This window comes from Dendrobates tinctorius, unplaced genomic scaffold, assembly GCF_039654945.1.
Source record: "Dendrobates tinctorius isolate UK_male_01 unplaced genomic scaffold, ASM3965494v1 ptg000162l, whole genome shotgun sequence".
Lineage (NCBI taxonomy): Eukaryota > Metazoa > Chordata > Amphibia > Anura > Dendrobatidae > Dendrobates > Dendrobates tinctorius.
In genome coordinates, this window is record NW_027361829.1 from 33,952,825 (window position 1) to 33,979,871 (window position 27,047).

Below are 27,047 nucleotides of genomic sequence, written 5' to 3' on the forward strand. Positions count from 1 at the left end.
GTTTTAATAGAGGGCATTGTATTAAATATGTTGGGTATACAATCAATAGCCTGAGAAGGAACACAAAAACCTATAGTTTAAACAATGTAGTCAGTTTTCACATCCAATAGCTTTTTTGGTATGGCAAACAAAACATTTTTAAAAAAGGAAGACGAAGGATATTGGATCCTGAACATTTATATTGAAATTGAAAAATGAGCATAGTTGGATAGAAAGAAGTAGAGGCTCTTAGTGTTGCGTCCACTTCTATGTTCTTTTATTCTGCTTCTGTCACCTTTGTTATCGGCATTGCTGGATGGCTGCAGCAGTTTAGGTTGTTGTTGTAGGACTAGTGGTGCAATCCAGACAAGGAGCTTGAGAATTCTACTCTTATTTACCCCCTTCTTTGAGCCCCAGCAGAGCTCACACAATTTAATCCTCTGACTTTCTTCCCCTGGTTGCCAGTTATAAACTTTGCTAGGCCTGGTATTGCATGCTCTTATAGCCTCTACCCTGCTTAGTTGATTTCTGTTCTTTGACCTTGCCTAGTATTATGACAACCCTTTCACCTGACACTTTGGCTCCTATTTTGGAGCTCCTGGTGTAGATGTGGTTCCTGATCATCCTCTTCCAACACTTAGCCTGTCCATGGAAACACATTTAAGAACTGCTAATGTTATCACGTACAGAACACTGGTGACAATATAACTTGTCTAAAAGCTAATAGAGCAAATCCAAGCTATGATTGATCAAATGCAGGGCTTAACCTAAATTGGATACACCTTGAAGTGCAGATCCAACATGATGAAACTGCCCAGGCCCGAACTGCTGCTGTGTACCACTGAATATCTAACTATTTCTGAACCTGAAGTGAATTTGCCAGACTTTTTATGGCGACTACATTTTTTTGTTAACATTAGGGAAAGTTGTCGGCAGTACTTCAGACTCCGCCGTGAATTGGCTGGTTCATAGAGCCAGGTTGTTTGACTCATAACTTCTTTTCTGCAGTTACCTCACATGCTTGGATCTTCTCTTTACCCTGTCATACTCCAGAACTCTTCTCAATTGATTCGTTTTTTGAGGACCTTGGCCTCCTGTATGACGATACTGACCAAATAGTGTTTGTAGGAATTAAATTAGCATGCCTATGCCAAGGATGACATACTGCTGAAAATACTGTACAAAGTTTTGGTGCTGGGTATTAGACTTAGGGGCGTGACTAGGCTCCTTCTTCAATTTTGTACTGGACTTTCTGACCCAGTCAAATGCATATTTAGTACAGTTCTCTCCTCATGATTCCATTGACTCTGCAATCTCCATGGCCATACGTCTTGATAACCAATTGTGTGAGGACAATCAAGATTGCATCGCTGACTTTGCAAATCCACCTAAAATTATTGTTAAACTAATTACAGTTACTTATGAGCTAAATAAATAAATAATAATTTTTATTCCGCATCACTTTACAATTAAGGCCTGTTTCACATTTCCGTTTTTTGACGTCAGTCAAAATCCATCAGTTTTAGTAAAAAACGGATCCGCACCTTTTTTGGCGGATCTGTTTTTTTCCCCCATAGATTTACATTAGCGGCGGATTTTGACTGACGGTCGTCCGTCGCGTCCGTTTTTGACGGATCTGTCAGAATTTTAGCGGCTCCCGGGCGGAAGAGACGGACTCTGAAACGTTTTTTCTGAGCGACGGTCCACTATTTTCTACTGCGCATGCCTGCCAAATTTGCTCTGCCAGGGATTTTATCCCTGAATATGAATAGGGTTCCGGAAAGTCCGTGAATAGAAAAAAAAATTGTCTCTCTCTTTTTGTTGTTGGTGTCCCGCTGGCCGGCATGCATCGCTGTGTTTGACGCCGACGAGCGACCTTGTTGGCGATGCAGAACTCAGGGACGCAGGCGGAAGTCGTCAGAATCTCTGCGGTGTGACAGGTAACAGCGAACCCCGATGGATCCCTGTATCGCTGCTGCGTCGCTGGAGAGATCTGCCTGTTTGGCAGCTCACTAGCGACCATTTAGCGACACACCAGCGATCCTCACCAGGTCGTATCATTGTCGGGATCACTGGTGCATCGCTAAATGTAACGGGATGATTAAGGTACTGTCACACTTAGCGATGTACCAACGATCCCGACCAGCGATATGACGTGGTCAGGATCGCTGGTACATCGCTAAGTGGTCGCTAGTGAGCTGCCACACAGGCAGATCTCACCAGCAACATCGCTGGGGACCGGGGTCGCTACTTATCTGTCACACTAGGCGATCCTGACGTCCTCCCGCCCGGCTCCACGCTCGTCGCTCATCTCTCCACAGGAAGCGCCGCAGGAAGCTGACGACGAGAAACAGTCCAGGACGTTCTCGCGCGATCAGCGATAACCAGCGGGGGAGTGGGTCGTTGGTAAGTATCAGACACAGTGATATCGCTAGCAATATCGCTATAACGTCACAAGTTATAGCGATATTGTTAGCGATATCGCTTAGTGTGACAGGCCCTTTAGGCTCACTTTAATATCCATTCAAATGCTGACTGTAAGGGTCCCGTTACACTAAATGACGCACCAGCGATCCCGATAATGATACGACCTGGTCAGGATCGCTGGTGCGTCGCTCTATGATCGCTGGTGAGCTCTCAAACAGGCAGACTTACCAGCGATCAGGACCAGCGAGGACGCTGGTAACCAGGGTAAATAGCGGGTAACTAAGCGCACGCCTCGCTTAGTTACCCGCTGTTTATCCTGGATACCAGCGTGCTCGTGCTGGGAGCTGGTATCCAAGGTAAACAGCGGGTAACTAAGCGCGCGGTGCTTAGTTACCCACTGTTTACCTTGGATACCAGCTCCCAGCGCGAGCACGCTGGTATCCAGAGTACACAACGGGTAACTAAGGTACACACGCTTAGTTACCCGCTATTTACCCTGGATACCAGCTCCTAGCATCTGCTTACAGCGCTGGGAACTCACTGATCATTGGTCTCCTGCTGCCACACACAGCGATGCATGCTGGCCAGCGGGAGACCAACGATCAAAAAATGGCCCAGGACATTCCTGCACGATCAGCGATACCCGGCCGGGGGGCCGGTCGCTGATGCATGCCACACACAGTGAGATCGCTGATGCGTCACAAAATAGGTGACACATCAGCAATCTCGTTAGCGATCTCGCTTAGTGTGAAGTACCCCTAAGTGAAGAACAGACTGGCTAGATAAAGGTATTCCTGGATTTGTCTTTGAAAGAGCTACTTATGCATGTAAATAGTTTGGAGGTGAAATCCTGCTGACAGATTCTGTTTAATATGCACGCAGAAGGATCAGCGATAGATTATTCTGCGCTCATAGGGTGCCATTGTTTTCAACAGCACAGGGCTGATTTATGCATGACCATACAATACCGAGAATGACGATCTTTAGGTAAGTAAAAAGTACAATTCACCTGACAAACAAGCACTTTGCTCTTTTGTCAGGTGAATTGTAGCCTTTTTATATTACATATTGGGAATGAGCATTGTGAGGAACGCTGGTTACCGATAATCATGCAGTGTAACTGTACTTTAAATCTACTTTCGTAACCCCTTCACGACATACAGCGTTCATGTATGGATCTGCAGGAGGTGCTTTCCCGCAAAGCGCTGTAGGAGTACGGCATGAAGATCGTGCAGACTCTCAACCAGTGGAGCCACGACTATTAACGGGTGTCAGCTATGCATCATAGTTGACACCCTGCAGTAATGGCCACGATCTATGCAAGCGCTGATCGGGGGCTTTTAGCCCCTCTTATGCCTCCATTAATAGCGACAGCAACATTGATTAACTTGCAGAGGGAGGGAGGAGGCTCTATCTTTGCTTAGATCAGTACAACGTGATTGCGAATGTGTTGTGCAGATAGTCTTCATGGTGATCCAGACTGAAAGATGGCTGTGGAAATCTGTAAGTTCCTGCTGAGCAGGAGCCAACATGCCAAATGCCTGTGTGAAATTCAGTGATTCAATAACCTGTGATGTAAAAAGCACTGCAGAGTATTAGATCAACAATCATGGCAGGGAAGGGAAAGTTGATGTCTCATACTGGGACAAAGTAAAGAAAATTCAAAAATAAGTTGTAAAAATATTTGAAAAGAAAATCAAAGTAAAGAACAAAAAATGGAAAAAATATTGTACCAATAAATACATTAATGTAAAAGCAAAAAACAAACTTCACATATTTGGTAGTGCTGCAACAGGAACAACCTAATCTATTAAGATGTCACACTAGTTAACACCTTCAGTGAACACTGGAAATAAAACACGTATCAAAAAATAATGCTTCTTCATCATGCCAGCGAGCAAAATGCAATCAAAAGGTTGAATATAAGTAAAAATAGTGTATCTCTTAAAATGTCATCTTATCCTACAAAAAACAAGCTACCATACAGCTCTGTCAGTGGAAAAATAAAAAAAACTTCAACTCATCCTTCAAAAAACATTCAGTGACTGTCCGCAGAAATATAGAAAAATTCTCTCTCAAGATATGGCAATGCAACCCCTTTTAGTGTGTAACTGCAGCCACACATTAGAACCGATATAAATCTGGTATTATTATCTCTTATGTAGCACAAGGAATGGCGTAAAAAAACAAATGAAACAAATTCTTTGCTTGCTGTTGATTTGCTAATTCTGCCTCCCAAAGATTGCAGTAAGGCTCGGCGCACTTTTATCCTACGCCCTACACTGAGCGCTTACACCAGGGTTGTTGTGTAAATCTCTGAAATACGTGATTCAGATGGAACCCCCATCGAAAGATTCCCTATAATGAGGCAGATGGAGACATTGTGGATGCTGTCTTTTTAAGCGTGCATAAACAGTAGTCTTCCACCACATGTGAGGTATTGGCATGCTCAGGAGAATTTGCACAATAAATTGTATGGTCCATATTCTCCAGTTTCCCGTGTGAAAATGAAAAATTTGGGGCTAAAAATATTTTTGTGGGAATTTTTTTTATTTTCATGTCTCAACGTTAAAAAATTCTGCGAAACAGCTGTGGGTATAGTTTCCAAAAAGGGGTTGCTTGGGTGGGAATCTCCGATGTTTAGGCACATCAGGAGCTCTCCAAACGCAACATGGCATCTGCTGTCTCTTCTAGCCAATTCTGCGCTCCAAAAGTCAAATGATGAGCCCTTCTTTCCAAGCCCTGCTGTGTGCCCAAACAGTAGTTTTCCACCACATAATGGGGTATTAGTTTACTCAGGAGAAATTGCACAATAAATTTTGCAGGCCATTTTATTCTGTTACTCTTGCAAAAATGGAATTGTGGGGCTAAAGCAACATTTTTATGGGAAAAAATAAAATTTTTAATTTCTCCTTCACCAGTGTTTTATTTTTTTGTGAAGCACCTGAAGGGATAATAAACTTCTTGAATGTGGTTTTGAGCACTTTAAGGGTGCAGTTTTTAAAAATTGTAACTTTTGAGTATTTTCTGTCACATAGGCCCCTCATAGTCACTTGAAATGTGATCTGGTCCCTAAAAAATTGATTTTGTAGGGAAAATGAGAAATTGCTGCTAGAAAGCTAAAAAGGGTTAAAAGTTTAGCAAAAAAAAAGTTTAAAAAATCATGCAAATGTAAAGTAGACATGTGGTAAATGTTATTCATTATCAATTTTTTTGTGATACAACTATCTGGTTTATGGGCCTAAAAATTAAAAGTTAGAAAATTGTGATATCGTCAAAATTTTCTCCAAAATTCCAATATTTTCACAAATAAATGAAAAAATTATCAACCTAAATTTGCCACCATCATTAAGTTCAATGTGTCGTGAAAAAACAGTCTCAGAATCACTGAGATATAATTGCCTCTTCATTGAGAAAGAGGACTTGAACTCTATATAGCGCCACCTGTTGGTAGTAGCGATCCTACAAGTCACAATCAACCCTTTTATGAGTCTTGTAATATGACTTCGGATAAAAGTCAGAATCTCAATTTGCAGACACGGTGTTTCGGGCTATAGGCCCGCGTCAGTGCAAAGTATGAGAACTGATTTGGCTAGGTGAGAGGCTCCAGGCTGGGATTTGTTGAAACATTCCAGAGTTATTACCTTATAAAGTGACACAGGTCAGAATTGTAAAATTTCACCTGGGGTTAATCAATTTTGGACTTTACCTTTAACCCCTTTCTGCCATCTGACGTACTATCCCGTCCATGGGACCTGGGCCCCTATGCCCATGGACGGGATAGTACGTCTTGCGCGATCAGCGGCGCCCACGTGGTGAGCGCCGCTAATCGCGGCCGGGTGTCAGCTGATTATCACAGCTGACACCCGGCACAGTGTGTCAGGGGCGGTCACGGACCGCCCCCGACACGTTAACCCCTTGCACACCGCGATCAAACATGATCGCGGTGTACCGGGGGTTAAAGGGAAGCATCGGCAGGGAGGGGGCTCCCTCCGTGCTTCCCTGAGCCCCCCACGGCAGCGCAATGTGCAGCGCTGCTGCGGGGGGCTCCTTTCCTCCAGGCCCCCGAATCCAAGATGGCGACGGGGCCTGAGGAAGCTGGCTTCCTCAGTGCCTGCAAAGCGCAGGCATGAGGAAGCCTTCTGCAGTGCCTGTGTCAGATCGCTGATCTGTCACAGTGATCTGTGATGTGACAGATCAGCGATCTGTCACAGGACAGTGATGTCCCACCTGGGACTATTTAATAAAGTAAAAAAAAAAAAAAAAAAGTGTTAAAATAATTTAAAAAAAATCGCCAAATAAATTAGAAAAAAAAAAAAAATATTTCCCCAATAAATCCATTTTTTGGAAATAATAAAAAAAAAACAATAAAAGTACACATATTAGGTATCGCCGCGTCCGTAATGACCCGCCCTATAAAACTGTCCCATTAGTTAACCCCTTTAGAGAACCCCTTAAAAAATAAAAATAAAAAACAAAGCAAAAAATAATGATTTATTATCATACCGCCAAACAAAAAGTGTAATAACGCGCGATCAAAAAGACGCATATCAATATCCATGGTACTGCTGAAAACGTCATCTTGTCCCGCAAAAAACGAGCCGCCACACAGCATCATCAGCGAAAAAATAAAAAAAGTTATAGCTCGCAGAATAAAGCGATGCAAAAATAATTATTTTTTATATAAAATAGTTTTCATTGCATAAAACCGACAAAAACATAAAAAACGACCTAAATGAGGTATCGCTGTAACCGTACTGACCCGAAGAATAAAACCGCTTTATCAATTTTACCGCACACGGAACGGTGTAAACGCACCCCCCCAAAAGAAATTCATGAAACGCTGGTTTTTGTTCATTCTGCGTCCCAAAAATAGGAATAAAAAGCGATCAAAAAATGTCATGTGCCCGAAAATGGTACCAATAAAAACGTCAACTCGTCCCGCAAAAAATAAGACCTCACATGACTCGGTGAGTCAAAATACGGAAAAATTATAGCTCTCAATATGTGGTGATGCAAAAACTATTTTTACAATAAAAAGCGTCTTTTAGCGTGCGACAGCTGCCAAACATAAAAACCGCCATAAATAGTAAATCAAACCCCCCGTCATCACCCCCTTAGTTAGGGAAAAATAATAAAATTAAAAAAAAAGTATTTATCTCCATTTTCCCATTAGGGTTAGGGCTAGGGTTAGGGTTAGGGCTAGGGTTAGGGCTCAGATTAGGGTTAGGGGTGTGTTGGGGTTAGGGTTGGAGTTATAATTGGGGGGTTTCCACTGTTTGGGCACATCAGGGGCTCTCCAAATGCAACATGGCGTCTGATCTCAATTCCAGCCAATTCTGAGTTGAAAAAGTCAAATGGTGCTCCTTCCCTTCCAAGCTCTGCCATGCGCCCAGACAGTGTTTTACCCCCACATGTAGGGTATCAGCCTACTCAGGACAAATTGCAAAACAATTTTTGGGGTCCAATTTCTCCTGTTACCCTTAGGAAAATAAAAAATTGGGGGCAAAAATATCATTTTTGTGGAAAAAAATGATTTTTTCATTTTCACGTCCGAGCGTTATAAACTTCTGTGAAGCACTTGGGGGTTCAAAGTGCTCACCCCACATCTAGATAAGTTCCGTGGAGGGTCTAGTGTCCAAAATGGGGTCACTTGTGGGGAGTTTCAATAGTTTAGGTACATCAGGGGCTCTCCAAACGCACGTGACACCCGCAGACCATTCCATCAAAGTCTGCATTCCAAAACGTCACTACTTCCCTTCCGAGCCCCGACGTGTGCCCATACAGTAGTTTTCTCCCACATATGGGGTATCAGCATACTCAGGACAAATTGGACAACAACTTTTGGGGTCCAATTTCTCCTGGTACCCTTGGGAAAATAAAAAAATGGTGACTAAAAGATCATGTTTGTGGAAAAAATACGAATTTTTTATTTTCACGCCTGGGCGTTATAAACTTCTGTGAAGCACTGGGGGGGGTCAAAGTGCTCACCACACATCTAGATAAGTTCCTTGGGGGGTCTAGTTTACAAAATGGTGTCATTTGTGGGGGGTTTCCACTGTTTTGGTACATCAGGGGTTTTCCAAACGCGACATGGTGTCCGATCTCAATTCCAGCCAAAAACGTCAAATGGCGCTGCTTCCCTTCTGAGCTATGCCATGCGCCCAAATAGTGGTTTACCCCCACATGTGGGATATCAGCGTACTCAGGACAAATTGCACAATAACTTTTAGGGTCCTGTTACCCTTGGAAAAATAAGAATTGAGGGTGAAAAGATCATTTTTGTGGAAAAAATATGATTTTTTAATTGTATGGCTTTATGTTATAAACTTCTGTGAAGCCCATGGGGGTTCAAAGTTCTCACCACATATCTAGATAAGTTCCTTGGGGGGTCTAGTTTCCAAAATAGGGTCACTTGTAGGGGGTTTCCACTGTTTAGGTACATCAGGGACTCTCCAAACGTGACATGGCGTCCAATCTGAATTCCAGCCAATTTTGCATTGAAAAAGTCAAACGGCGCTCCTTCCATTCTGAGCTCTGCCATGCACCGAAACAGTGGTTCCCCCCCACATATCAGGTATCTGCGTACTCAGGACAAATTGCACAATAACTTTTGCAGTCCAATTTCTCCTGTTACCCTTGGTAAAATAAAAAAAATTGAACCTGAAGTATTTTTTTTATGAAAAAAAGTTAGATGTTCATTTTTTTTTAAATATTCAAAAAAATTCCTGTGACGCACCTAAAGGGTTAATAAACTTCTTGAATGTGGTTTTGAGCACTTTAAGGGGTGCAGTTTTTAGAATGCTGTCATTTTTGGGTATTTTCTATCATATAGACCCCTCAAAGTGGCTTCAAATGTGATGTGGTCTTAAAAATAAAATGGTGTTGTAAAAATGAGAAATCGCTGGTCAACTTTTAACCCTTTTAACTTCCTAACAAAAAAAAATTTTGGTTCCAAAATTGTGCTGATGTAAAGTAAACATGTGGGAAATGTTAGTTATCAAGTTTTTTGTGTGCCGTATCTCTGTGATTTAAGGGCATAAAAATTCAAAGTTGGAAAATTGCGAAATTTTCAAAATTTTCGCCAAATTTCCGTTTTTCTCACAAATAAACGCAAGTTATTTGAATGAAATTTTACCACTAACATGAAGTACAATATGTCACGAGAAAACAGTGTCAGATTCACCGGGATCCATGGAAGCGTTCCAGAGTTATGACCTCATAAAGGTACAGTGGTCAGAATTGTAAAAATTGGCCCGGTCATGAACGTGCAAACCACCCTTGGGGTGAAGGGGTTAAACATTGAGATGAAATATTGTGAAGTTTTAGGCAGATGTGAAAGCAATGCTACAAAGTAAGAATGCTTTCAACAATAGAACAATAGTGAAATCTAAATCAAATCTATATTACATGTGATTCACCCTTTGCTTTCAAAAGAGCATCATATTTCTTGGTTCACCTGAGTCACAGTTTTTAAAGAATTCAGAAGTAGATTGTTCCAAACATGTAGGAGAACTATCCACAGATCTTCAGTGGATGTAGGCTTGCACAAATCCTTCTGTCTTCATGTATTCCCAAACACTTGATGATGAGATCTGAGCTAAAACAATATGACTGTGTTACCGCATCAATCCATTAAAATCCAGTGGACTTGATATCAGTATAATGAAAAAGTCAAAAGGCCCATAGATACAACAAGTTACAAACAAAAAAAACCTCACAGCACTAAAATGCAATAAAAGTTCACACTCGGGAGCATGTCTCAATCACCACCCTTTTGTAGATCAGAAGAAGTATACTTGATATGGACTGGCCGCTGTCTCTATGTCAATCTCATTTCGTTGACTGACAGCCAGCTCAGCAGTTGTCAGTCAGCACCGAGGGGTGGTTACAGCCATAACTGACTGAAGCCACGCCGGCCGCAACTCTGTGACTAAAAGCCGGAGGGCATAAATGTAATTTCCTCCCGAAGTCAGGCTTTCAGTGCAGTGGCCGGGGCATGTTTGGAGCTCTATTAACCTGCAGGTTGACCCCATAATATCCTCCGGCTGCAGCTTACTAGCATCTTGGGACATAACTGATTCCCTTTTGACTATGAACACAAATTGAGTTAACAGAGTGACGCCAGCTTTTCCAGAATGAGTCTATTTCTCCTGAGTTACAAAACGGTGGTAAGTTGGACACGCTCTATTGTGAACGCGTATGGTATTATAGTGCAGTGGGTCTTTAACCCTTTCACTCTGCATACAATTTTCTTTTTATTTTCTCTATCTTCCAAAATTAATAACCTTTTTTATTTTTTTGTCAACATAGCTGAATGAGGGTTTGTTTTTTTACAGGACGATTTGTAGTTTTTATTGATGCCATTTGTTTAAACATGCAGTGTACTGGAAAAAGGGAAACACATTCAAATATGGTGAAAATAGATACAATTCTGAAAATAAAAGAAATTTTCACACCGGCGCTAATACAATTACAGCTAAGTTTAAAGCAGCTGGCAAGCAGGCAGATGAAGTGTGCTCCTCTGCCACACAGACAAACCAGTAATTGTAAAAAGTTGCCGGCTAGAAACGCCATAGAGCCTAGAATGCTGTATAACAAACACACAGTCTGTCAGAAATCCACAAGTCGGGGTACTCACCGATGTGTTCTGTGCACTTTCTGTGATCCGTCTCCCCGTGGAGGCCAGTTAGTGATGGCAAAGTAAATGAAAAGCTGTGCTTAATGCTGGGAGTGTCCTCCCGATTGCATTAAAAACCTCCTATGCGGTGAGCTACAGAGTACGGCGGTCAGCCTCGGCCGATGGCGCCGCCGTGTAGTAGCGTGGCGAGTGGGGGGCGTGGTGAAGCGGTCACCGGTCCGCAATGAAGGACATGTGCAGAGGCCAGCCCGACGCGTTTCGGGGGAATTATCCCCCTTTCTCAAGGTCTGGTCGCTGCACTACCGCTATCTCCTTATAACCCCCCGTGTCACCGTACTATGCATGCAACAAAGTGCGCATGCTTAAAATCCTAATAATATAAAAAGATCCCTTACTGATTTCCTAATATAAAGTGCATAATGATGTAAGCCATGTGTAAAAATATATATATGTATATAAAGTGAGAAACTTTATTATGGTATTTAATGTTAAATCTCACTTAAAAAAAAAACCCATTATAAAAATGAATTGTTTACTCCAATAAAATATAATATTTTTATAAAAATATCAGTATCAATAAATAATATACATAAAACAAATAAACGCTTTTTGTACTCAATCTGTTTGGTTAAAAATTAGTGAAGAAAAAATCCAAAACAGCAGAAAAACTGACCTATACCTCCTTAAAATTCATTACAGCGCATACAGTTCCATCTTGTGATTGAGTCCCTTTGGCACCAGGCTGTCTAACATAAAAATCCATTTGGACTCAATTCTGGACATATTCTTTATATAATCACCTCCCCTCAGGGAGAGGATAAAAGAACATCTGGACAACATCACCAAGGGTTTTTTGGGTCATCCCCTGTCACGCCACTATGCTGAAAGGCATGGCAAGTCACGTGGGGGGACTTCGTTTTTTGGAATTCAAACAGTTCAAAAAAATCCCAGGGGAGGTGATTATATAAAGAATATGTCCAGAATTGAGTCCGAATGGATTTTTATGTTAGACAGCCTGGTGCCAAAGGGACTCAATCACGAGACCGAACTGTATGCGCTGTAATGAATTTTAAGGAGGTGTAGGTCAGTTTTTCTGCTGTTTTGGATTTTTTCTTCACTAATTTTTAACCAAACAGATTGAGTACAAAAAGCGTTTATTTGTTTTATGTATATTATTTATCGGCCGAGGCTGACCGCCGTACTCTATAGCCCACCGCATAGGGGGTTTTTCAGGCAAACGGGAGGACACTCCCCGCATTAAGCACAGCTTTTCATTTACTTTGCCATCACTAACTGGCCTCCACGGGGAGACGGATCGCAGAGAATGCACAGAACACATATCGGTGAGGCTGGTTTCACATTTGCGTTTTTTAGCGCTGGAAAAAAACGCATACCTGCGCATGCGTTTTTCCCCCTATATTTAACATGGGTGCGCATACCTGCGCGCTGGTAAGCGCATGTATGCGATTTTCATGCGCTGCGTTTTTTTGGGGTGTGCGTTGGTATTTTCCAGACGCAGCATGTTGCATTTTTTGGCCCTGCAAAAAAGCGCATGCGCACATATGCGCACGTTTAGCGCTAAAAATGGCCATTATAGCCTATGGATGCGCATATGTGCGCACTGGCATGCTCATGTATGCGTTTTTTTGCATATGCGTTTTTTTTTTTTAACCATGGAATTTAGGGGTTTGGGTTAGAGTTAGGGTTAGTTAAGGGGGTTTAGGGTTAGGGTTATGGTCAGGGTCAGGGTTAGGGTTGGGGTTTGGGTCAGGGTTAGGGTTAAGTATGGTTTGGTTAAGGGTTAGGGTCAGGGTTAGGGTCAGGATTAGGGTTAAGTATGGTTTTGTTAAGGGTTAGGGTCAGGGTTAGGGTTAGGGTTAGGGTCAGGGTTAGGGTTAGGGTTGGGGTCAGGGTTAGGGTTAGGGTCAGGGTTAGGGTTAAGTATGGTTTTGTTAAGGGTTAGGGTCAGGATTAGGGTTAAGTATGGTTTTGTTAAGGGTTAGGGTCAGGGTTAGGGTCAGGGTTAGGGTCAGGGTTAGGGTCAGGGTCAGGGTTAGGGTTAAGTATGGTTTTGTTAAGGATTAGGGTCAGGGTTAGGGTCAGGATTAGGGTTAAGTATGGTTTTGTTAAGGGTTAGGGTCAGGGTTAGGGTTAGGGTCAGGGTTAGGGTCAGGATTAGGGTTAAGTATGGTTTGGTTAAGGGTTAGGGTCAGGGTTAGGGTTAGGGTCAGGGTTAGGGTTAAGTATGGTTTTGTTAAGGGTTAGGGTCAGGGTTAGGGTTAGGGTCAGGGTTAGGGTTAGGGTTAGGGTCAGGGTTAGGGTCAGGGTTAGGGTTAGGGTTAGTTAGGGTTTAGGGTTTGGGTTAGGGTTAAGTATGATTTGGTTAAGGGTTAGGGTTAGGGTCAGGGTTAGGGTTAGGGTTAGGGTCAGGGTTAGGGTTAGTAAAGTCATGGTTTGGGTAGTGTGAGGGGCCACCTAAAAATGTTGGAAAAAAACGCAAACGCGGTAAAAACGCACTAAAAACGCATACAAACGCATAAAAACGCTGCGTTTTTTTCATGCATGCTCATAAAAATGCTTGAAAAAAACGCAGCAGTTGTATGCTTATGTATGCGTTTTTTCAATGCTTTTTTTTGCGGGAAAAACGCGCTGCAAAAAAAAGCAAGTGTGAAACTAGCCTTAGTACCCCGACTTGTGGATTTCTGACAGACTGTGTGTTTGTTATACAGTATTATAGCGCTTCTAGCGCGGCAACTTTTTACAATTACAGACACAATTCTGCCACTTTTTTAAATTTTTTTTATTTCTTTGGCGTACATTTGATGACAAAAATTATAGTGATACCAAACTTGTATAGGTTTGTTTGACGAGGAAAATAAAGTCTGTAAGTTGTAAAAAAAAAAAAAAAAAGTTAAAAAATGTAGTTTATATAATTATATGTTTTTTAGTTTGTGTCACCATTTTTCAAGGTCTGTAACATTTTTGTAACATTTTTCAATAGACTTATTGAGCTGTGGTTGAGGGCTTGTTTTTTTGCGTGACAAGGTCCCATTTTCTTTTTTATACCAATTTGGGTTAGATACTATGTTTTGTTTGTTTTTACTGGCATTTTTATTTTTTTTTCTCATTATAGAGTTTACCAATTAGCTTATTTCACCTTGATGGGTTAGATTGAACTTTTATGAATGCGGTGGTACCAAATATGTTTTTTTTTTTAATGGGGGAGTAATGGAGAGTTTTTATATTTTTATTTTTTTTTATATTTTTAGAAACTTTTTACATTTTTTTTTAATCATTTTTCAATCCCCACTGGGGACTTGAACCTGTGATTTTCTGATCATGTATACTATATACTTCTATAATAATATCATGGAGATGGAGGAAAGCGGCACTTTTCAAATTCTTAAAACTGAATGTTCATTATTAAATGAAAAGAATCAAATACTTAGGCTGAGTGCAGACGGAGTTTTGGCCCTGCGGATTTTTCCACGCAGAATGGAAGAAATCCGAAGGTCAAACGACCTGCATTTTTCCTGCTGATTTCGTCCATTTTTCATGCGGTTTTTGTGCGGTTTTCCATCGCGGTTTTCCCCCTGCGGATTTGGTGACAGGGGAGATGGAAAACCGCACAAAAGAAGTAACATGCTGCGGATTTTGTGCCGCGGAAAAACCGCGCGGAAAAATCCGCAGCGTCTACACAGCGTTTTTTTTCCCATTGATTTTAAGGCTACTGTACATCACAATGCGGATATGCAGAGTTTCTGCGCGGTAAATCCAATAGTCTTCTCTTAATAGTAATTAGCTCTGCCAGTTCCCACCTCTGGGCAATCTATTAACCCATTTGATGCCTTTTTCTGTAGATATTGGTACATTTTCACTAATTCTCTTCTTCAGTTTTGTAATTGTGCAGCCTTTATATTTCACATTTTACATTGCATGTATTACACCACATGGTGTGTTTTCCAGTTGATAAACCATTCTCTCTCGCAAGCCACATCAGTCTACTACTGATTTATTAAATTAAATAGTAGGATGGCACATACTCTTTAAATGTAACTTTTCTTGGTTCTATTTAGTGGTTGATATTCTTCCCTATGTGATCGAGCATGTAGAGATAGCTGTCAGTCACAGGGTAGGACCGCCCACTGGACTCGTATCGCTCCAGCACCTGATACTTCAATCAATAAATTACAAGTTATACTGTAACTTTTCCATGAAACTTATCATTCTGCTTGGCCTCTCCTCACTATACCATGGTGTCGCAGATCAGACTTCATGTACAACGTGACAGGTTCTCGTCAGCTTAAAGTTATGTGGAAATGTATGTGAAATTCTAATAAAATTAAATGAATATCGCCCAAAGAATTCCCCTTAGTGTCCTGGTGTATTATTAGCGCTTTATTGCTTGTAAAGATAATAAAACTGTATTACCGAATACCGGTAATTTTTCTTTAAAAATTGTTCTTCAATTTCTGAATTGAAATTCTATAAAACATTAGTAAAATTTCAATAAAGGTGAACCAAGATATAATTTGTGTTATTAACCCTGTGGGATCCATTGTAAAGAATAATAAGAATATGCGGTTTCCATTATACCATTGTTCGATTTATTCTTTTATGGTCACATTTATTTTAATAATTATTAATGGCTCAAATATCTCTTCATAAAACGTGATATAAGAATATTCTATAACAATTTTTACTTTCTAATTCAGATTAATACATTAGTGAACATTCTTGTTAGATGATTAACTTTTTGATATTATTCAGGGTAAGAGGATTCATTTTTATACTTTTTTTTTAACTTTAGCTATAAAATGTATTTGACTTCAGTGCTACCTTTATTTTATATGTATATTTGTATATCATTGATACAGCTGAAAATATAATTATTTTACTTTAGGGTTGTCCAGTTTTATCTCGAAAGTCTGTCGTCACTCTATGTGAATGCAGATTTGAGAATCCGCACTGCCAGGATTCGCCGCTGCCGGCGGTGAGACAGAGCGCTCATATGACTGCAAGTATGTGATATATATACTCCAGGCCACATTCCGACTAGACATGTGCGACCTCACTGAATTCACTTGAACTGAGGGAGGCTGTGCATGTCTAGTTGGAATGTGGCTGGAAGCATGCCTTTTGATGTGAGGATTCACATGACTGCTGGCACCTTAGAATCCTCACAGTGCTGTGAGGATTCACAAGTCTGCAGTCACATAGAGTGACTGCAGACTTTTGGGAAAAAACTGCACAACCTTTTTAAGCCAGTCCTTTTTAAGCATGTGGCCAATTTTTCCACCAACCTTTCGGTCTTTAGTAAGTTACATGTTCTTTTTAACTTGATTATTCTATCTGATGTCTGTGCTATTTATTTATATATTTCTTTAGCTTATGGAGTGGTTTGGGTGGAGGATCCTGTCGCCATGCCAGATTTACATCTATTACACATGGTCTGGCTTTTATGGTCAATGAGTCATCTTGACAAAGGCTGAGGTGGTCGTTGCCATGAAAAAAAAAATTATGTTCCTTAAGTTGTGCCTGTTGAAAAGCAAAGAAGTCAATGCTGTGCTAGACTGCGGTGTTTGGAGCATTGCCGTTATTCCTGATAAGCTTCTATTTGGTTGTCTTCCAGGTATCTACTATTTCTTTTCTTAGTTTCTTGTTTCGCAGTGGGACAGAATATTCAGACGCTGCTCTCTATCAACACATTCAAGATTTAGCCCAGCTAATTTGTGACACATTCATGGAAAACCTTGTTCAGGGGTTTCCAGTGTGTGTTGTCACCGTTGCCAAGTGACCATTCTGGACCATGAGCCTAAACTTGGCAACCACGTTGCTGCCACAGGAATCTCATATGAAATATTCATCATCTATTGGGTTGTCAGTCACGTTGCTGCAGGTTCAGTGTAGTTTACATCGCTTCTGTAAACAAAGATAAAATTAGTGATTTCTTTTTTACATAGATATTAAAAAAAAAAAAATGATAAACCACTTTTAAGACTTTTTTTTTTTTATTCACAAAGAAGAAACCCATTGGAAGAACTTAGAAAGATAATATACACCGCTGTGGAAAAGATTTAGGCAGGTGTGAAGAAATGCCGTAATGTAAAAATGCTTTAAAGAAATAGAAGTGTTAATGTTGATTTTCATTAATTAACAAAATGAAAAGTGAATGAACAAAAGAGAAATCTAAATCAAATTAATATTTGGTATGGTCACCAGTTACCTTCAAATCTTTTAGGAACACTTGTACACAGTTTTTAAAGGAACTCCGTAAATACATTGTTCCAAACATCTTGGAGAACTAATCACACATCTTCTGTGGATATAGGCTTATGCACATCCTTTTGTACTCCCTTTGTCTTTAAAACCTCAATTCCTCCAGGAACACTTAACAGAGAGTTTTTGAAGGAATTTGACAGGGAGGTTATTACAAACGTTTTGGAGAACTAACCACAATAGTTCTGTGGATGTAGGCTTGCTCAAATCCTTCTTTTTATCTTCATATATATAATTCCACACAGACTCACTGTTGAGATCAGAGCTCTGTGGTGACCATATCATCACTTCCAGGACGTCTTGTTTTTAATGGGGAATACAATTCAGCTTTATGTTTGGGAGTCACAGAAGAATAAATTTGGAGCGTTTCTCAGTTGCCTACCTGATGGTATTGCATAGTGGATAAGGCACCTCAAAAGATATGGACGAAATCGCAAATTAGATCATGATTTATGCAAAACGTTTTCCCAGTACCAGTAGTAGGATGTGAGTATAAAGGGGACTACTACTTTAGACATCAACAAGAAATTGTAGTTGAGGCAGTAGTAGCAACCCTTCCTTTGTCTAACAGTGACAGTTGTGTCTACGTGTGGGCCCACATCCGCATGTACAATTTGATTTCCAGTGGTTCCCAAACCTCGTCCTCATAGCCCCCAACAGATCAGGTTCTCAGAATTTGCTTAGTTTTGCACAGGTGATGGAATTATTATCGAGGCATCAGAAATTGCCTCGTTCTATCACCTTTGCAAGACTAAGGAAATCCTGAAAACACGATGTGTTGGGGGCTGTGAGGACTGGAGCTTGGGGACTACTGGATTAGAGAAATGTACAGTATGTAGGAACATAATGGCGGCTTATTGCATTCAAGATCATTTTTCAAGTAGTTGGCTCGCAGAGCAATGTTCGCTATATGTTTATAGAAGGAATCCTGTTACTAATTTACCTCATAATTTTATTCTTTAGCAGATTTATAATAGCAAGAGATCTTATTCTATCTGCATGTGTGCAAAGAATGTTATTGGGTTAGCCTTGGAGGATTATAGAGACATATTCAACATTTTAGAGAGGTTGATCTATAAATCTTTTTAAATGTACTGAAATGTAGTTCTGCTTCATGCCACCAGAATGGAGACGACACATCGACTCCATGCATCAGATTTGTTTTAAGCCCTTTTGTTTTAAGCCCTTTTGAATGTCACCATTCATTTTACCACATATTATACTGGAAAATGGGTATACAAATACCAAGTGCAGTGAAATTCCCAAAAATACCCCACAAATTCTGACATTGTTTTTTTTTTTAATTATTTTTAAGACGTTCATTGTGTTGTAAAAATGACCTGATGTCATAATTGTCTAGACCAGTAGTATTATGGTGATATCAAATTTGTCCAGTTTTTTTTTATCGGGCTTCTCCTACTCATGGGTCCCATAGTGTGCCCCCCCCTCAGGGCCCCAGCACATGCCTGGGTTCGCCGGATGGCGACGTCAGCCCCAGTTGTGGCGGCAGGTCAGGTCTGTGTGCATGCTCCCATGCCTCCTGCACTTTTAAGGGGCATGTGCTCTTAAAACTTTTTTTTTTTCCCCATCTTCTTTCTCTTGGGCTCACCGAGCATTTCATCGCTAACCCACTAGGCCAGTCCGACCCTGCTTGCACAGTACATGTATGGTGGATATCAGGAAGTGTTTAAACGCCTTTATATGCTTCTGAAACCATTGGACACCATTGATTCTAAAGCTAGTGCCACAATTGTCCTTCCTTAAGCCACTTTCACAGGGTGCAAGCCACTGCATGCTGGCAACATCCCCCCAAAACTTAGTCTTTGAAGCACATTTTTTCTGTCATCTAGCTATCAGAACTTGGCCCTTGTTAAAGTCACTTAAATCCTTGTACTTGTCCATTTAGTTTACTTTGCAGCATCATCTTCAAAAATTGACTGTTTAATTTTTGGCTTATATATTCCACCGCTTGACAGATTAATTGTCACAAGATAATTAATGTTATTACTTTCATCTGACAGTAGATTGACGCCCGGATTAATTGCCTTCTGTGCCTGGTTTTTGTCTAGTGTTTTACATTCCATGCCTTTTTTGTTCCCACCCAATTCATTATTCTAAGTGTACATTTTTTGAAGTCTATTTTATATGTGCTTGCTTGTTTTTCTTTCTCCGCTTTGTGGGTGGAGTTTAGCGATTCAAGATGTTTCCGCCTAATTCATCAATTGTGACGTTTTAAAAACTTTTGCGAAACGTGCAACTTTTGGCACAAAAATTCACAAAAAGAGCACAAGACAGAAAAAAAACCTCATTGCATGCACCATTTTGATGAATTTGGTACCAAAAACCGCAACAAAAAAATGAAAGGGACTTATAAAAAACACAAATTATGAATTGGGGACTTAAACGGGGTTGTCCACTACTATGATTTCCCCTTCTCATCCCTCATGTTTTATACCATTAAAATAAAAACACTAATACTCCCCGCCAGTGCCGCCACCATTCCAGCAGTGTCTGCGTTCCTGGGACTCACATGTAGTTGCTACGTCACATGAACCCTTCTCCCAATTCAGCACTGGTGTCACTGTCCGAAGATGGGAACAGTGATGCCAGCGCTGATTTGACACCGGGCTCACATGACATAACTACCTCACATGAGCACAGGGAATGTGAGCGCCGACACCACTGGAACTGCGCCGGCATGGGAGATGAGTATGTGTTTTTATCTAACTGGGCCAAGCATGAGGAATCAAGAGTTGTCCAAGTAGTGGACAACCCCTTTAATGCTTTGGCCTATTAAGAGTATAAAATCTTGTAGAATATCATTTTGGATGTGATTAAAAAAATTAAGTTCTAGAATCATTCTGTATTTAATATTTTGGGGCAAAGCAAGACATCAAATATTAATAAAATCTTGGTTTCTTCCCCAGGTCGAGATTTGATTTGTATTCAGTCCATGGACGGGATGCTTATGTTCTTTGAACAGGAGAGCTATGCATTTGGGCGTTCCCTGCCCGGGTTTCTCTTACCAGGTCCGCTGAGATACAGTCCTAAAACAGATTCTTTTGTTACTGTTTCTTCTTGTCGACAAGTTGAAAGCTACAAGTGAGTATAAACCCCAGATTTCCATTTTCTTTTTTCCACATGACCCCCTTCCAGTCTCTTGTCTTAGGTGGAATACTTTACCAGAGTCACACTCCCCAAAATCACATTGTCCTGAATATCATGTAAGAATTTAATTGGAACAGGAAAATTTGACTGGTGACGTGATAAACTTTTTAACCTGATTATCCACCAGTATGGCAGTCAGTACGGCAGAGCGCTACGTTTATTCTAATCAAAGTGTTGTATTGGTGTCCCCTGATGGCTGTAGCAATTACCAAGTAATGACAGGTAAGCTCCCTGCGATAATGGCGATGATCAGAGGAACCTCAAATCCCAGCCATATTGACCCATAGATCCTGAAGTCAGTAGTAACCACACCTCAGTGGCTTGCAGAGGAGCAGATGCCCTCTGGAATCCTATTCTCACCTTTCCCACAATGAGGTGGTGGGGTGCTCATAGCTTTACATGACATTTGGGATTGAAATGAAGGCCCCTGATCTGAAGCATTCATAATCCTGGTCCGCCGTTCCAGAGCCGTGGATTACTAGGACGTCTGTAAGCAGAGTAACAATTAATCACACGCTCAAAGCCTTTGTGATTCTAAATACCAAAAATTGTCCTCAGATACAAGAAGTGAAATTAAAAGAATATTTTTTTCCCTGTGGAATGCAAGAATAGAAATTATTACAAAAAAAATGTGCAGAAGTATTACAAATATATATGTATACACATTTGAGATTACTGTAACTTTATTGGAAAAATTAAAAAAAACAAGGTTTGTAAAAAAAACAAGAAACAACCAATCTTAATACAATACATTATATGCATCTCATAATAATGTCTATTAAATACCCATTATATGCGAGCTCTGGTGTGACATTTTCAGAGCTAATGGAATATCCTAGTCAGTCATCCAGGCTTCACAGTCACGGTCACTGCTCTCTCCACCTCTTTAGATTTATTTTTTTTTATGCCATGTTTATAAAGTAGAGAAATCTCCATGAGAGTAGATGCTCACTATAGACTGATTGTGTGTGAGGCCCATTGCCTGGACGCGGGCTGGAACGTTCTGATATGTTGCTCTCTGCACAGATACCAGGCGCTTGCTGTGGCAACAGATGCTGACACTAAAAAGGAAATTGAGCAGCAAAAAATTGGTTCTGGCAAGAAACTCTTGGTAAGTGTTTCTGAATATTCATCAGTATTTACAATTGGTAGGGGTAGTTCCTCTTGAATAATTTTAGCACAATTTGTAAGCTTATTAACCAGACTTCGCATATTGACTCACTTGAAAAAGAGAGTCCAAATCCTCAAAACATCTTGTCTTATCGTGAAACATGTCATGCAATTAGAGGTTGGCCACTACTTTTTTTTTTTATTGATGTCCTATTCTCATGATAGGTCATCAATATCTGATCAGTAGGGGTGTGACACTTGGCACCCCCAATAATCAGCTGTTACTGGAGGCAACCCGAAGGATATATCTGTAATACCTGAATGCGGCCACTATAGTTTTAACAGAGCTGGCACTACTGATTGACTAATGATCAGATACTGATGGCCTATTATACGGATGGGCCATCAATAAAAAAGTAGTGGCCTACCCCTTTAAGAATATATATGAATACCAAGATGTTCCGTAGAAGTCTATACCTCATGCCACATGCCCATGTTCAGTATTTGGTCAGTATTTTATATCAGTATTTGTAAGCCAAAGTCAGGAGTGGGTTAAAAATGCTGAAGTGGTGATGTGTTTCTATCATACTTTTTACACTTTTTATACTTTAGTTTACAAATACTGATGTAAAATACTGACCAAATACTGAAGATGTGAACCATAAGCCAGCTTATAGTCTTCTCTGCAATTGTCCAGCCAGGCTTTCATCCATGCTGCCTGTGGTTTGGGCAGCATAAATCCGTAGGTAGGTTCCCTTTAAAGGAATTTTACATTACTTTTTGAAATCCTGCCAGAGGAGAGGGTTTGTCATAAAATAAAAAAAAGCATTATTTAGCACACCGCCCACCTGTGCGTTCCAGTGCTAGGGCTTTTCAGTTATCTGATTGTGTATTGTGTGTATATATATATATATATCTACAGTCATGGCCAAAAGTATTGACACCCCTGCCATTCTGTCAGATAATACTCAGTTTCTTCCTGAAAATGATTGCAAACACAAATTCTTTGGTATTATTATCTTCATTTAATTTGTCTTAAATGAAAAAACACAAAAAGAATTGTCCTAAAGCCAAATTGGATATAATTCCACACCAAACATAAAAAAGAGGGTGGACAAAAGTATTGGCACTGTTCGAAAAATCATGTGATACTTCTCTAATTTGTGTAATTAACAGCACCTGTAACTTACCTGTGGCACCTAACAGGTGTTGGCAATAACTAAATCACACTTGCAGCCAGTTGACATGGATTAAAGTTGACTCAACTTCTGTCCTGTGTCCTTGTGTGTACCACATTGAGCATGGAGAAAAGAAAGAAGACCAAAGAACTGTCTGAGGACTGGAGAAACCAAATTGTGAGGAAGCATGAGCAATCTCAAGGCTACAAGTCCATCTCCAAAGACCAGAATGTTCCTGTGTCTACCGTGTGCAGTGTCATCAAGAATTTAAAGCCCATGGCACTGTGGCTAACCTCCCTAGATGTCGACGGAAAAGAAAAATTGACAAGAGATTTCAATACAAGATTGTGCGGATGTTGGATAAAGAACCTCGACTAACATCCGAACAAGTTCCAGCTGCCCTGCAGTCCGAGGGTACAACAGTGTCAACCCGTACTATCTGTCGGTGTCTGAATGAAAAGGGACTGTATGGTAGGAGACCCAGGAAGATCCCACTTCTTACACCGAGACATAAAAAAGCCAGGCTGGAGTTTGCCAAAACTTACCTGAAAAAGCCTAAAACATTTTGGAAGAATGTCCTCTGGTCAGATGAGACAAAAGTAGAGCTTTTTGGGCAAAGGCATCAACATAGAGTTTACAGGAGAAAAAAAGAGGCATTCAAAGAAAAGAACACGGTCCCTACAGTCAAACATGGCGGAGGTTCCCTGATGTTTTGGGGTTGCTTTGCTGCCTCTGACACTTGACTGCTTGACCGTGTGCATGGCATTATGAAGTCTGAAGACTACCAACAAATTTTGCAGCTTAATGTAGGGCCCAGTGTGAGAAAGCTGGGTCTCCCTCAGAGGTCGTGGGTCTTCCAGCAGGACAATGACCCAAAACACACTTCAAAAAGCACTAGAAAATGGTTTGAGAGAAAGCACTGGAGACTTCTAAGGTGGCCAGCAATGAGTCCAGACCTGAATCCCATAGAACAACTGTGGAGAGATGTAAAAATGGCAGTTTGGAGAAGGCACCCTTCAAATATCAGGGACCTGGAGCAGTTTGCCAAGGAAGAATGGTCTAAAATTCCAGCAGAGCATTGTAAGAAACTCATTGATGGTTACCGGAAGCGGTTGGTCGCAGTTATTTTGGCTAAAGGTTGTGCAACCAAGTATTAGGCTTAGGGTGCCAATACTTTTGTCTGGCCCATTTTGGGAGTTTTGTGTGAAATGATCAATGTTTTGCTTTTTGCTTCATTCTCTTTTGTGTTTTTTCATTTAAGACAAATTAAATGAAGATAATAATACCAAAGAATTTGTGTTTTGCAATCATTTTCAGGAAGAAACTGAGTATTATCTGACAGAATTGCAGGGGTGTCAATACTTTTGGCCATGACTGTATATCTCAAAACATGATGATAACTAAAGAAAAAGTCAAAATGAGCAAAGCAAACATATACATTGGAGGGTGGGTGATTAGAAAAGAGTACTATAAAAGGATTGGTATTAATGGCTCGCCAGTTGAGGTGGATTCTGGAAGCTTTAGGTCTGGGTTTATAGCATGAACTGAAGGCAATGGTGCAGTGGAGGGGGTCTTGACCGGCGACACATAGATGAGCGAGGATCTTGAAGCCAATCAAGAGGACTAACGGGCACCAAAAGAAGCTGAGCCAGGTGTGGCTCATATGGGAACAGTAATTGTACAGGAAACTGATATATTCCAGTAGGAATGTAGTTAGTCACAGAAATTCAGAGATGTGTGGGAAATCCAGTCCCCAGAAAGGATGCAGTTAATCACAAGAATTTTGGAGTAATCGTCTGGTATCTTCCAACAGCGCAATGGTACAGGTGCTTCTCACAAAATTAGAATATCATCAAAAAGTTAATTTATCTCAGTTTTTGAATACAAAAGTGATAGTCATACAGTGGGGCAAAAAAGTATTTAGTCAGTCAGCAATAGTGCAAGTTCCACCACTTAAAAAGATGAGAGGCGTCTGTAATTTACATCATAGGTAGACCTCAACTATGGGAGACAAACTGAGAAAAAAAAATCCAGAAAATCACATTGTCTGTTTTTTTTTCATTTTATTTGCATATTATGGTGGAAAATAAGTATTTGGTCAGAAACAAAATTTCATCTCAATACTTTGTGATATATCCTTTGTTGGCAATGACAGAGGTCAAACGTTTTCTGTAAGTCTTCACAAGGTTGCCACACACTGTTGTTGGTATGTTGGCCCATTCCTCCATGCAGATCTCCTCTAGAGCAGTGATGTTTTTGGCTTTTCGCTTGGCAACACGGACTTTCAACTCCCTCCAAAGGTTTTCTATAGGGTTGAGATCTGGAGACTGGCTAGGCCACTCCAGGACTTTGAAATGCTTCTTACGAAGCCACTCCTTCGTTGCCCTGGCCGTGTGCTTTGAATCATTGTCATGTTGAAAGACCCAGCCACGTTTCATCTGCAATGCCCTTGCTGATGGAAGGAGGTTTGCACTCAAAATCTCACGATACATGGCCCCATTCATTCTTTCATGTACCCGGATCAGTCGTCCTGGCCCCTTTGCAGAGAAACAGCCCCAAAGCATGATGTTTCCACCACCATGCTTTACAGTAGGTATGGTGTTTGATGGATGCAACTCAGTATTCTTTTTCCTCCAAACACGACAAGTTGTGTTTCTACCAAACAGTTCCAATTTGGTTTCATCAGACCATAGGACATTCTCCCAAAACTCCTCTGGATCATCCAAATGCTCTCTAGCAAACTTCAGACGGGCCCGGACATGTACAGGCTTAAGCAGTGGGACACGTCTGGCACTGCAGGATCTGAGTCCATGGTGGCCTAGTGTGTTACTTATGGTAGGCCTTGTTACATTGGTCCCAGCTCTCTGCAGTTCATTCACTAGGTCCCCCCCACGTGGTTCTGGGATTTTTGCTCACCGTTCTTGTGATCATTCTGACCCCACGGGGTGGGATTTTGCGTGGAGCACCAGATCGAGGGAGATTATCAGTGGTCTTGTATGTCTTCCATTTTCTAATTATTGCTCCCACAGTTGATTTCTTCACTCCAAGCTGGTTGGCTATTGCAGATTCAGTCTTCCCAGCCTGGTGCAGGGCTACAATTTTGTATCTGGTGTCCTTTGACAGCTCTTTGGTCTTCACCATAGTGGAGTTTGGAGTCAGACTGTTTAAGGGTGTGCACAGGTGTCTTTTTATACTGATAACAAGTTTAAACAGGTGCCATTACTACAGGTAATGAGTGGAGGAAAGAGGAGACTCTTAAAGAAGAAGTTACAGGTCTGTGAGAGCCAGAAATCTTGATTGCTTGTTTCTGACCAAATACTTATTTTCCACCATAATATGCAAATAAAATGAAAAAAAAATAGACAATGTGATTTTCTGGATTTTTTTTTCTCAGTTTGTCTCCCATAGTTGAGGTCTACCTATGATGTAAATTACAGACGCCTCTCATCTTTTTAAGTGGTGGAACTTGCACTATTGCTGACTGACTAAATACTTTTTTGCCCCACTGTATATTATATAGAGTCATTACAGAGTGATCCATTTCAAGTGTTTTTTTTCTGTTAATGTTCATGATTATGGCTTACAGCCAATGAAGCCTCAAAAGGCATATTATCTCAGTAAATTAGAATAATTAACAAAAAACACCTGCAAAGACTTCCTAAAAGTTTAAAAAGGTCCCTTAGTCTGTTTCAGTAGGCTCCACAATCATGGGGAAGACTGCTGACTTGACAGATATCCAGAAGGCAGTCATTGACACACTCCACAAGAAGGGTAAGCCACAAATGGTCATTGCTAAAGAAGCTGGCTGTTCACTGTATCCATGCATATTAATGGAAGGTTGATTGGAAGAAAAAAGTGTGGTAGAAAAAGGTGCACAAGCGACCAGGAAACCGTAGCTTTGAAAGAATTAAGAAAAGGCCATTCAAAAATTTTGAGATTAACAACGCGTGAACTGCTGCTGGAGTCATTGCTTCATGAGCCACCACACACAGACGTATGTATCCAGGACATGGGCTACAAGTGTCGCATTTCTCGTGTCAAGCCACTCATGACCAATAAACAACACAAAAAGCGTCTTACCCGGGTTAAGGAGAAAAAGAACTGGATTGTTGTTCAGTGGTCCAAGGTGTTGTTTTCAGATTAAAGTAAATTTTGCCTTTCATTTGGAAATCAAGGTCCCAGATTCTGGAGGAAGAGTGGAGAGGCACACAATCCAAGCTGCTTGAGGTCTGGTGTGAAGTTTCTACAATCAGTGATGGTTTAAG

The 27,047-nt window shown here is 40.8% G+C and overlaps 1 protein-coding gene across 4 annotated transcripts in view; it reads left to right on the forward strand.

Annotated features, from left to right (window-relative positions):
- Positions 1-27,047, forward strand: part of BBS9 (Bardet-Biedl syndrome 9) — a 649,391-nt gene that overhangs the window by 111,264 nt on the left and 511,080 nt on the right. For all 4 annotated transcript variants that reach the window (XM_073549956.1, XM_073549955.1, XM_073549957.1 and 1 more), the window contains exons 7-8: positions 20,254-20,428; positions 21,521-21,605. In XM_073549956.1, coding sequence (XP_073406057.1) covers positions 20,254-20,428; positions 21,521-21,605 — 260 coding nt within the window. The remainder of the gene's footprint in view (positions 1-20,253; positions 20,429-21,520; positions 21,606-27,047) is intronic.